The 13,251-nt window shown below is 35.2% G+C and overlaps 1 protein-coding gene across 1 annotated transcript in view; it reads right to left on the bottom strand.

The window, feature by feature from the left end:
* aig1 (androgen-induced 1 (H. sapiens)) overlaps positions 1-13,251 on the bottom strand; it is a 35,579-nt gene that overhangs the window by 19,923 nt on the left and 2,405 nt on the right. Inside the window, 2 exon segments of the mRNA XM_019125697.2 lie at positions 3,793-3,894; positions 11,601-11,756. Of these exon segments, the coding sequence (XP_018981242.1) occupies positions 3,793-3,894; positions 11,601-11,756 (258 nt within the window).

Raw genomic sequence — 13,251 nt, 5'->3', positions numbered from 1 at the left:
TTAGCACTGCCATGGATGGTGACATTGATCGATTTGAGTCTTATGGATGTATTTCTCCTCTCGCTCAGAGGATGGATTCTTGTTACTGTAAATGGTGAAACACTTATCCCCACAGTCTGAACGTACTGGTAGTCACAGCAAGAGTGTACAGTTAAAGACAATTTTTGGAGGAAGGCACTCTTCAAATTGGCCTGTGGGCACAGCTATTTTCTACTCTAAACAACATCTCACAAATCCAACAGAAGGAATTGTAGAGAAATTTCACAGACAGGTTGAGAGACAATTTTAAATAGCGAAGTCTGCTTCCTCTCAGTGTGAGTTTTTCTTTACAGGCCAAAAGAAGCTGGAATTGCATTACTGACCTATAGTGTTCGGTTAAATTGGATACTTGTGTAAAAATCATTCTCTGTTGCAGCAACAGATGTTTTTGAAGGTTTTGAAACTGTAAGTCGGTCATAAATATTGATTGTCTTTGAACTTACTGCATGGTTATTTAACCGAACCAAGGGCATTCAACGTCACCCTTTTAAAATGAATTGCCGTATATCGTGTTTGTTTCTCCCGAACAATTAGCAGTGTGAATAAAGGAGCGACTGAGAACTTGGAGTTGTTTACCACAGGTAATCAGTCATCATTTAAAAGCTACCGTGAACCTACCTGCTGAATTATATATGAGGAAAGTAAGAACTCAGACTGGGCATTCTAGCGATATGTCAGCTACTCCAGAAAATACCTTTACATGGGAAGTCAGCCTCTCTGGGTCTTTTGTACTTTTATTTCGAGATGTGCAGCAGTGGTGTCTGGTGTCAGATGTTTATTTGTGATACATGTTTGGAGCGAGGTGCTTTGAACATGGGGGCTTCTCAGCGGGAGGCCACTGGCATTAACATTAGAGCAGCGCAATACTCTTCTGACAGGCCTCTCTCTGCAGTGGAGTAATTGCAAAGCGGAGATGGGATTATTGTCACAGATACTTTGACGCAGGTAAACCGCCTCCTGATGATGCCATGAAACTTTAGTAGCGGCCTCTTTAAGTCCCATTGAAGTGGCTTTGATTGTTAGCGCCACATTATGAGTCCTGACAGACTTGCCAAATATACAGCAATGGTGCTGACAGCTTCAAAACAGGGAAAATGTCCTTTCCCTTGTCACTTTTTTTGTCTTATTTCTGTTTTTTCATGTCACTTACTGTCTGTACTTACAGAAACAAAGTTTTCAAATTCTAGTGATGTGATTATTATTTGCAAATATTTGCATGTGTCTACATATATCTAGAGAGTCCCTGAAAGTTTCAAAGGACTTTTGTAGCCATGAGCTGCACGCACCAGCAGAACTATAAATATGTCTAGCATATTCAAATAAAATGACTTAAAAGGCGCAGTTGTCCAGTGCTGTTATATTTTGTTGTGGCCTACTTTCTAGGGAAGCTGTGAGAAGCAGCCTCTCTCTCTCTCTCTCTCTCTCTTTCAGTGCATCAGGGTGTAAAGGATTCATAAATGCCCAGCTGTGGGTGTTTCACTGACAGGAACATGGTATGAAATAGAGATTTGACACTAATAAGCAGAACTGATTTGTTTTATTTCTGTTTTTTGACAATAACTAAATCATTCAACTACAGCAATAATAATAATAATATTAATAATAAATAGTCCATTTAGTTAATATTATTATTTTAAAAATAAACATTTTATTATAAAATTATTATTTATTATTATTATTATTACAAAGTTGTTTGCAGTCTAAATAGTATTTATTTCTTAAATATATTTTTCATTTTTTAATATTATAATGTTATTGTTATAATTTATGTTAGTTTATAAATGACTTTTATAGTTAAGAAAATTATTATCATAATAATTATTATTATTATAGTTGCAGTCTAAATAATATTTTAGTTAATAAATTAATTGCATAATTGTAAAGAAAATTATTATTATTATTATTATTATTATTATTAAATCATATTTATTTTTAAGAGTATAATTGTATTGTTATAATTTATTTTAGTTAATAAATTAATTATTGTAAATTATTATTATTATTATAATTGTAGAAGTCTAAATGGTCTTCATTAAAAAAAAAAAGTATTTTTATTATTATTATTATTAAATTAATCTCTGGTATAAATCTATTAATAACTGGTATAAATGCTCTCAGAGAGAAAAGTATTTTATTATTATTATTATTATTAATCTTTGTTATTGTTTCTTTGTCAGAGCAGCCAGTGAACAGAAGACAGTTACCATAGCAGCATGGGTAAACAAACAAATGTGGTTCCATGGAATGCTTCAAAATATTTACAATGGAGTAACCCCTTTCAGTCACAGGCGGGATAATCTGGAACTTTCTGCATAGCGCAAATTGTTCTCAGCTGGAAGGTAGTTCTCTCCTGTGGGTCATTCCTCAGCAGCACAACTGTATTTAGATCACAAGACCTCTGCTTCTTGGCTGGCTAGAGAAAACCATTGTCTAAAGCAGAAAAGAGCATTCGCTTCACTGAAAACCCTGAGTTATGGATTTTGAGTGGCCTTTAGTGTGAATATGGGGTTGAACATTTTTTGATCTTTCCATCCTTACAATGCACAATCATACTCTTCATTATTTGCATGCTTTTTTTTCCCTGCTGTCTGTGACCAGAATATTTTTGAGTCACCGTCCATCAAAATCATTAGGGAAATATGAAGAAATGACATGTACATTTTCAGCACATAGGTGAAAACCAAACCTAAAAAAAATCATGTACAGTCTAATGTGTATTAATGACAAAAGTTTAACCCTGTGGAAAATCCAGTTGCATGTGATTTCATATTGCCACTGCAGATTAAAGATAGAGACAATTTCTGATTAGGCTCAAAGGTTACATTCATGTTGATTAATAACCGAGACATGTTTCCCTAGCAACTGCTACGTGTGTTGTCACTGGCCCCAGGCTATACCCAAGTCAACCGAATACATCCTGTTATTAGCGACGACTGAGACATCCAACCACATTTCCAGTAATAGCCTCATTCTGAGTTGTATTTCCTATCAATCTATCAGAAGCCTCTAGGTCCCAAAACCTCTTTCGTCGAGGCCACTTCAGCAGATTAAAGAAGGATTCAAAATAGAAGCATTAAGATTATTAAATATCTTTTGTAGAGTCTCTTCTACACTAATTGCGGCAAAGTCATTTCAGTTTTTCAGATGCTTTAATGCTGCATTCGTGACAACATATCGACTTAAACATTCTTTCTCACTGATGCCAGCAGAGTCACTTTTGTGTTTTGCTGATGGAATTACACACCAGCTAAAAATGCTGCCACTCTTAACATCACAACACTCACTTGTCATGAAAACAAGACCTGCCACTCGGACCCCACCTTGGAGCTTTTGTTCCATCTGATTGAAATGAAAGTTTGCACAACGACTAGCATTTCACATCTGACGTCAATGTGGCCCAAGAGATTGAAAGAACAAAATGTGCTTTTCTTTTGTTCCTGCCTGAGAGTGAAGTATCTGTCTGTCTGTCTGTCTGTCTGTCTGTCTGTCTGTCTGTGTCTGGATTGTGTTTCCCAAAAGCATCGTTAGCTATGGTCGTTAGTTCCATTGAACTCCACTGGAACTTACGATCATAGTTGCTTTTCGGAAACACACCCCTGTCTGTCTGTCTATCTATCTATCTATCTACAGTATTTATCTAATAATATCATTGTTCATTTAGAAAGAAATTTGTATTGTCAGTGATTTCAAATTAGCAAACATATTTTACAGTCTTGTAGTTTCTAGAAAAAAAGAAAGCAGTTTCCCACTCACCATGCCATGGTTTAGCCACTGAGGTATGAAGTTGTCCAGGAGTCTTGGATATACCAAATCTCTGTCATACACATAAAGGGTCCAGAACATAGTCACCACAAACTGCAAATCAAAAACAAAGAAGACACTGATAATGAATCATCTGATCACAGAAAAAGACTTTACTTTATCAGCATTTTGCATACTGTAAAATATGTCTTTTAATTTTTATAGTAATTTATTTAAGTAATTCCTTAATATTAAGTAGATGTGAAGAATATGTGTGGTATGTGATATGATTTAATTTGGTTTATATTTATTTTAAATAAAATGTGTATATCCACACCTGTGACTGAACAATTTTCTGCTGTCAATGTTTTTTTTATTTTATTTTTTATAATAATGCTGGTGTGTCACTACTACGCTACTGTGAGGAACGACAATGCTAAAGCACTTTCCTATGATTAATATTGTATGTATTCGGCGCAGAACAAGCATTAGAATAATAAGTGATTCTTGAATGTTATCAAGTGCCAGCCATTTAAATTATGGACTTTCCTGAAATGAGCTAAAATGAGAAAGCTACATTTTATCTTCAGAGAACTTCATAACTTTTTAAGACCTCTCACTCCCCACAATGACTTTAAATTGAGCCCATTCCTCACCCACAAATTCCCAGCAGGTCTTCCGGCAGACTGCCTAACTCCTGCTTCACGCCGGCACATCTCGTTATGCTGAAAAGTCTAACTTTTCTAATATCCTCTTTGATTTCCTCATCTACAGGACAAAATCTCTGTACAAAACCATCAGTAGCACTAAAACCAGCCATGAGCACAGCGAACCAAGACACAGAGCTCATATTTTCATTTCAGCATACCATAATTAATCCCTAAGAGCTGACTTAATTTTTCTTGCTTTTATCCAACACTCACTTGGAGCTACAGATGCCTTCTGTGAAAAAGGCCAGTGTTAAGATGATGAGGACATCACATATGTTGTCAAAAAACAGGCAGGTTGGTGTGGGGCATACAGGCCTTGTGAAAGAGCGTTTGAAGTCCCAGGCTCTCCGAGGAGGAATTTCACCTCCCTTGCTGTAATCCCGAACTGCTCAAACGTATTTGCATTAATGGGCCTCATTTATGGGCGTGACAGATTTCTGTTTGGTTTGGGTGTGTTCGATTATTTTGCAGGATTCTTGTTTCCAGTAAGAGCTTGGATGATGGTCCCTGTACCCAAATAAATGGGCGGCACTATGAGGATAGCCCTTGTGAAAGGGAACTGTTGTACTTTTAAAGCATATTTCAAGTAACCGCTGGGCTTCATCTTGAAAGCAGAAGTTAAATAAGTTCACTGCTGGACAGGTGGTTTATTTGGATTTGCCTGTTCTACACACTCTCATCGGGCACTGTGGATAAACCACATAACAAACCTCTAACCTTCTCTATTATCCAGCCAAGCTAGCTGGAATGGGAGACTCCATCCCTAGGCCTGACATACTGTTTCCACCTTATACAAGCCTTTCAGTGTCATCCGCTTCCAGTTATTTTAGCTGTACAACAACAGTCCTTTGTGCAGCAAGATATTACAAACTGTTATTTTGAATCATATAATTTGAATGTATTATCATAATCATAAACACACTGTGTATCGCAGATAGTTTTAGCATTTACTGCACTTTGATATTCTTCTATTATTCTTCTAGTTTTTTACCTATAACTGAAGTTTTGCTCATTCACAGACAATATCTTACTTATGCTTTTTAAAATAATGTGGATAGACTAAGGTTGTTAAAGAAATATTTCACCCAAAAATAATTGTTGAAAATGTACTCACCCTCAGGCTATCCAAGATGTACTGTAGGTGAGTATGTTTCTTCATCTGATTTTTTTTTTTTTTAATTGCATCTCTTGCTCAACAGTGGATCTTCTGCGGTGAATGGGTGCCGTCAGAATAAGAGTCCAAACAGCTAATAAAAATATCACAATAATCCACAAGTAGTCCACTCTACTCCAGCCCAGCAATTAATGTTTTGAAAAGTGAAAAGCTGCATGTTTGTAAGAAACAAATCCATCAAAACTTTTTTTTTTTTTAAATCCTCTATCCATAAAATTGCCAAAAAAACAAAAAAAAAATTGTGAAAAAGTGGCCTTGTCTGAATCAGGATGGAAATGCGCACAGATCAGGCACCATTTACGAGTGAAAACAGTCCAAAACATTTCTAAACAAATATGTTGATGGATTTTGATATGAGAGGACAACAGGGGATGGGCTTTTTCACTGGAGGAAGCGTAACTGTGGATTATGGCCAGCAAGAGTTTCAAGTTAAAACGCCTTAATGATGGATTTGTTAATTATAAAAATGCAGCATCTCACTTAACAAGATGGTAACTGATGGACTGGAGTCATGTGGATAACACTTGTGGATTATTGTTATGTTTTTATCAGCTGTTTGAAATCTCATTCTGATGTCACCCATTCACTGCAGAGGATTCATTGGTAAGCAAGTCATGTAATGCTAAATTTCTCAAAATCTGTTCCTTCATCTACATCTAAGATGGCATGGAGTTGAGTAAATTTCCAGCAAATGTTTGTTTTTGGGCGAACTATTCCTAGTGCCACTGTGTCTCAGTCTACAATGCAGAAGAGTGAATATCAGCGAGACACATATACCACCAACAGGTGCCAGGAAATGACCTGGGCTAAGGCTAACAGAAAATACACATATCACTCAAACACAGTAGAGCCAGTTCCCCAATATTAACGTCAACACTAATTATGCTCATTGTGATTTCTGTAAGCTGAGCCTCATGCCTTGCTCTTAGACTGAGGGCCAGGGCCAAGTCAAGCATCTACTTTGTGTTTGTTTCACGGCTGTCTGGCTGCGAAATTTTTTACAAGCTAACAAGGAAGCCTCCCCTGTCTGCTATCTCGTTAATCCTGCTGAGAATCTGCAACCTACAAACATCCACAGAATGATGCAATAGTCAAATCTATATTTTTATGTATATTTAAAATATTATATTTATTTATTATATTTATATTTTATAATACTGTATTTAATATTAATTTATTGTTATAAATTTTTTTATTTGTTTAGCAGAATTTCCCCAAAAACATTAACGAAAGTGCATAAAAAACATTCAGTATAGTCATCAGAAGCCATCAGCCAAAAGTTTAACATAATTAAGATTTTTTTTTTTTTTTGAAAGAAGTCTCTTATGCTTTCCAGGACTTCATTTTTTTTATATCAATAATACATTAAAAACAGTAATATTGTGAAATTATTTTACAATTTAAAATAATTTTCTTATATATACATATACATACACACACATATACATACACACACATATATATATAAATATACATACACACATTCAGTATCTCAGAAAATTTGAATATTACTTAAGACCAATACAAAGAAAGGATTTTTAGAAATCTTGGCCAATTGAAAAGTATGAACGTGAAAAGTATGAGCATGTACAGCATTCAATACTAAATGGGGCTCCTTTTGCCTGAATTACTGCAGCAATGCGGCGTGGCATGGAGTCGATCAGTCTGTGGCACTTTCTCAGGTGTTATGAGAGCCCAGGTTGCTCTGATAGTGGCCTTCAGCTCTTCTGCATTCTTGGGTCTGGCATATCGCATCTTCCTCTTCACAATACCCCATAGATTTTCTATGGGGTTAAGGTCAGGTGAGTTTGCTGGCCAATTAAGAACAGGGATACCATGGTCCTTAAACCAGGTACTGGTAGCTTTGGCACTGTGTGCAGCTGCCAAGTCCTGTTGGAAAATGAAATTTGCATCTCCGTTAAGTTGGTCAGCAGCAGGAAGCATGAAGTGCTCTAAAACTTCCTGGTATAGGGCTGCGTTGACCTTGGACCTCAGAAAACACAGTGGACCAACACCAGCAGATGACATTGCACCCCAAACCATCACTGACTGTGGAAACTTTACACTGGACCTCAAGCAACGTGGATTGTGTGCCTCTCCTCTCTTCCTCCAGACTCTGGGACCCTGATTTCCAAAGGAAATGCAAAATTTACTTTCATCAGAGAACATAACTTTGGACCACTCAGCAGCAGTCCAGTCCTTTTTGAAGCAAGACGCTTCTGACGCTGTCTGTTGTTCAAGAGTGGCTTGACACAAAGGAATGCGACAGCTGAAACCCATGTCTTGCATACGTCTGTGCGTAGTGGTTCTTGAAGCACTGACTCCAGCTGCAGTCCACTCTTTGTGAATCTCTCCCACATTTTTGAATGGGTTTTGTTTCACAATCCTCTCCAGGGTGTGGTTATCCCTATTTCTTGTACACTTTTTTTCTACCACATCTTTTCCTTCCCTTCGCCTCTCTATTAATGTGCTTGGACACAGAGCTCTGTGAACAGCCAGCCTCTTTTGCAATGACCTTTTGTGTCTTGCCCTCCTTGTACAAGGTGTCAATGGTCGTCTTTTGGACAACTGTCAAGTCAGCAGTCTTCCCCATGATTGTGTAGCCTACAGAACTAGACTGAGAGACCATTTAAAGGCCTTTGCAGGTGTTTTGAGATTAATAAACTGATTAGAGTGTGGCACCAGGTGTCTTCAATATTGAACCTTTTTCACAATATTCTGATTTTCTGAGATAATGAATTTGGGATTTTCCTTAGTTTGTCAGTTATAATCATCAAAAATTAAAAGAAATAAACATTTGAAATATATCAGTCTGTGTGTAATGAATGAATATAATATACAAGTTTCACTTTTTTAATGGAATTAGTGAAATAAATAAACTTTTTGATGATATTCTAATTATATGACCAGCACCTGTATATGTAACCCTGGACCACAAAACCAGTCTTAAGTCGCTGGGGTATATTTTTAGCAATGGCCAAAAAACATTGTATGGGTCAAAATCATCTATTTTTTTATTATACCAAAAAACATTAGGATATTAAGTAAATAATGTTCCATGAAGATATTTTGTAAATTTCCTACCGTAAATATATCAAAACTTAATTTTTGATTAGTAATATGCATTACTAAGAGTTAATCTGGACAACTTCAAAGGCAATTTTCTCAGAACCTCAGAAAACACAGTGGACCAACACAAGCAGATGACATGGCACCCCAAACCATCACTGACTGTGGAAACTGTGTGTGTATTGTATTTTTACACTTTGCTTTATTTAATATTTAGCCATTAAGAGATAGATTTTGTTATGTTATTATGAATAATCCATTGCAATGTAAGTGGAATGCCTGTGTCTCTTTCATTAAAAAGAAATGAACAGAGCAGAGTCAATTTTCTTTCCACTTAAGGTTTAAGTCACATTGACACTGTCATTTGACATCTTAAACTCCTTACTAACATTGTGCCATGCAATATTAAAAGATCTTTAGGCAGCCAGAGACAAAGCAAGACATTTGTGATCAAAATTTAAATATTTTCCATGCAATTATTATCTGATGGTCATCACGGACACACACACACACAAAACAGAAACAACATAGTGTTTCCTTCTTCACTTCGCAGGACAGGATTTTATTGCATAACTGGTTTTGTGGCAGTGCCAGATAGATGACTGAGCATTTGCAAAACAAATAGGCTGTACATTTAAGACAATGCGTATTGGTGTCTGTAGTCCCCTAATGCAAAGCAAAATGTGTGGATGTGGCCAGATATAGCGGCATGTGTTAAGAGAATACAGATGCTGTCTGACCAGACCTGCAGGCTCATGCCTTTTCCATCAGTTCACCTATTGTACCTTTTAAGGAATCAGATGATTCAATGTTTTGATGGTCTAAATACAAATCTAAAGGCTGTCTATTCTGACAAGATGCAGCAACCGTCTGAACTGGATTGCACAGTAAGGATACATTAAACTGATCAAAAGTGACAGTAAAGACATTTATAATGTTACAAAAAGATATCTATTTCAAATAAATGCTGTTCTTTTGAACTTTCTATTCATCAAAAAATCTGGAAATAAAACGTATTACAGTTTCCATGAAAATATTAAACAGCGTAACTGTTTTTGGCTTTGATAATATTTAGAAATGTTTCTTGAGCAGCATATTAGAAGGAATTTCACAATATTATTGTATTTTTAATCAAATAAATGCAACCTTTTAAGTATAGACTTTTCAATAATATATACAGTACAGACCAAAAGTTTGGAAACATTACTATTTTTTAATGTTTTTGATAGTATTTTTTTTTGTTTATATTGTATCACACCTCTCATAAAAGCAGATGAAAAACCGGTAATATTGTGATATATTATTACAATTTAAAATAATTGTTTTTAAATTTATTATACTTTAAATTATCATTTATTTCTGTGATGCAAAGCTGAATTTTTAGGATCATTATCACATGATCCTTTAGAAATCATTCTAATATGATGATTCATTATCAAAGTTGGAAACAGTTCTGCTGCTTAATATTTTTTTCAGAACATGTGATACTTTTTTAGGATACTTTGATGAATAGAAAAAAAAAGAAGCTATGTTTTTAAAATATAAATATTTTGTAATAACAATATACAATACTGGTCAGTAATTTGGGGTCAGTAATTTTTTTTTTTCTTTCTTTTTTTAAATAAAATCAATACTTTTATTCAGCAAGGATGTGTTAAATTGATAAAAGGTGATAGTAAAGAAAATATATTATTAGAATTTTTTTTTTTATTTTGAATAAATGCAGTTCTTTTTAACCTTTTATTCATCAAATATATTAGACAGCAGAACTGTTTCCAACACTCATAATAAATCAGAATATTAGAATGATTTCTAAATGATCATGTGATAGACTGGATGTTACATGTGACACTGAAGGCTGGAGTAATGATGCTGAAAATTCAGCTTTGCATCACAGGAATAAATTATTTAAAAAAAAGCTATGTTTTTAAAATATTAATATTTTGTGTTGTAATTATATTTCACAATATTATTGTTTTTTCTGTATTTTTGATCAAATAAATGCAGGCTTGATGAGCAGAAGAAACTTCTTTCAAAAACATTAAAATAGTAATGTTTCCAAACTTTTGCTCTGTACTGTGTGTGTGTGTATATATATATATATACTGTACACTACTGAGAGATGTACACAAATGTATGTAACTGCAAAATTGCAAAAATATAAAACCATTGGTCAGGCATATGCAGTATTTTACCTTTGGTATCCCCATACAAATCCCCCATGCTCTATACACAACCCTCCTTTCTTAGATCCACTGGATGATTGCTCGAAATAAGTTTTGAATAGTCAACTCTGTTTTTCTGTGGTTTCAGACGTCTTAATGTCAATGACATGTGTGGGAGGGGAAGGGCAGCTTCAGACAAAGTATTGCATTCATGTTGCATTACTGTAGTTTTTTTTCTTTCCCACACATTAACAATGGAACTTGATGGCTCAGAGAGTTTACGGTAGGTTCACACACTTTAAACTAACCACACTGTAAGTCACCGCCAGCAGCCAATGACTTTTGCTGATTTTCCGTATACAAAAAATGCAATGTTTGCATGTGTTCAGGCTTATATAAAAGCTGAAACTTTTCCAAACTCTAGTTTGAATATTAGATTTCTTTGCACGGTAATAATCTGGATCACTGCATCATTTCACTTTGATAATAGTCCATATTGGTGTTTTTATTCCATTTCAGTCCAATTTTCAATGTTGATTCTAAGCATTGATTTTATCTGAATATCAACATATCCTCATTGAGCCAGCAGCACTGCTCACAGTCTCCAGGTCCAGCTAACAAAAACACAGAGTATTTTTACAGATCTCAGTCAGTTAGTGCATATATGCAAAATGAGAAATCTGATTGGTGGTTTATACATACCGCACCAACGGGAAAGGCCAGAACAGCCATCATCCAGTCTCGTAAGCCAATGAGCTTCCTCAGCTGTCTCTCTTGCTCCATACAGGCACTGCCTTTTGTCAAAAGGCTTGAGAGGTCAGTCAGGACACACACTCCAAAGAACACCGCCTGAATGACCTGACATGGGGAATCATAACATACTGGTCAGGAAAAAGTAATGAAGTATAACCAGAAAAAATGGGACACGTCCCATCAGATTTGAAAACTTCAAAGAACAATTATGGGGCATTTTGACTTTTCTACATTTTAGAATATACATTTATTTTATATTGTAACAATATTTCACAGTATAACTGTTTTTATTTTTAATTTCTTTTTATTTAGATATAAGCCGACAAATGCTGAATGTCAGCGATTAGTAAATATAATTGAATAAAAGACATATAAACGACTGAGGTCATGTGGGGTACTTGTGGATTATTGTGATGTTTTTATCTGCTGTTTGAACTCTCATTCTGACGGCACCCATTCACTGCAGAGGGTCCATTGGTGAGCAAGTGATGTAATGTTAAGTTTCTGATGAAGAAACAAACTCATCTACATCTTGGATGGCCTACGGGTAAATAAATTATAAGGACATTTTCATTTTGGGGTAAAATATTCCTTTAAGCCCTAACTGAAAAGAGCAGTCAAAGCTCTCTGAGATGTAACTTGGTCCATTTTAGTTATAAATAAATAAATGAATAAAATTTCCATGTTTTTTTTTTTTTTGAAGGCCTCTCATTGACACGCAAATCAAAGCTGTCTTATAAAAGGAACACAATGGAAAGTTGAAGGGAAACTTGATGAAAGCCATGCATTCATCTTTGGTTGTCTCAAAATATAATATGAGTATTTCTAAGTGGCATTTTTTTACAAGAGCAAACAAACTCACATCACAAGAAACAGAACAATATACAGATAGAGTTGTCAAGCTTTAAATGTTACAATGCATGACAGACTGCAAGAAAACTGGCATTGGAATAATTTAATACACAACCTTTCCTCCATAACCTATTTCTCGTCTTAAGCTAATATATCTTAGCCCATTTTCCATTAGCGACATTCGTGATGAGAGTGTTAGGAGATTGCTTTGACATTAATTTAAGATGGAAAGACATTATGGAATTATGAGGGTTTCTTTATTATATCTCCTCCACAGATATCCAACATGCAAATAAGTCTCCCATTAATACACTCTTTAATATTTCATTCCTCATTATCTTTCTGCTCCTAAATTTGTTTCCTGGTGTCTGAAGACAGGAGAAGCCCTTCTAAGACTTCATATAAATGTTCGATTTGGCCAAAACCAATCTTTTATTGGAAAAGTCTTACATCCCTATTACCAGCTGCCTAAAATGATCTATTTTTCTTACTTTACCCTGACTATTGTTTTTGATCTTTGCTTTTGCTGAGCTAAAATGGACATTTATTCTTTTCTCACATCATTTCAGAGAGTTAAAAAACAGCCATGGTGCATGGACATGAAGCCAATATGGGCATAAAATCATTTATTAGCTATACAAAGTCTTATTTTGTGCTTATAAACAACCACAAGGATTTCTGGACTGAGACTCAAGTCTCCATGAAATCTAGTGAATTGCTTGTTTGAGGCTGGGGATAATAATAAAAA

The sequence above is a fragment of the Cyprinus carpio genome, chromosome A20 (genome assembly GCF_018340385.1).
Source record: "Cyprinus carpio isolate SPL01 chromosome A20, ASM1834038v1, whole genome shotgun sequence".
Taxonomy (NCBI): Eukaryota; Metazoa; Chordata; class Actinopteri; order Cypriniformes; family Cyprinidae; genus Cyprinus; species Cyprinus carpio.
The sequence above is the reverse complement of the archived record's forward strand: the minus strand, read 5'-3'. Positions and strand labels throughout refer to the sequence as shown.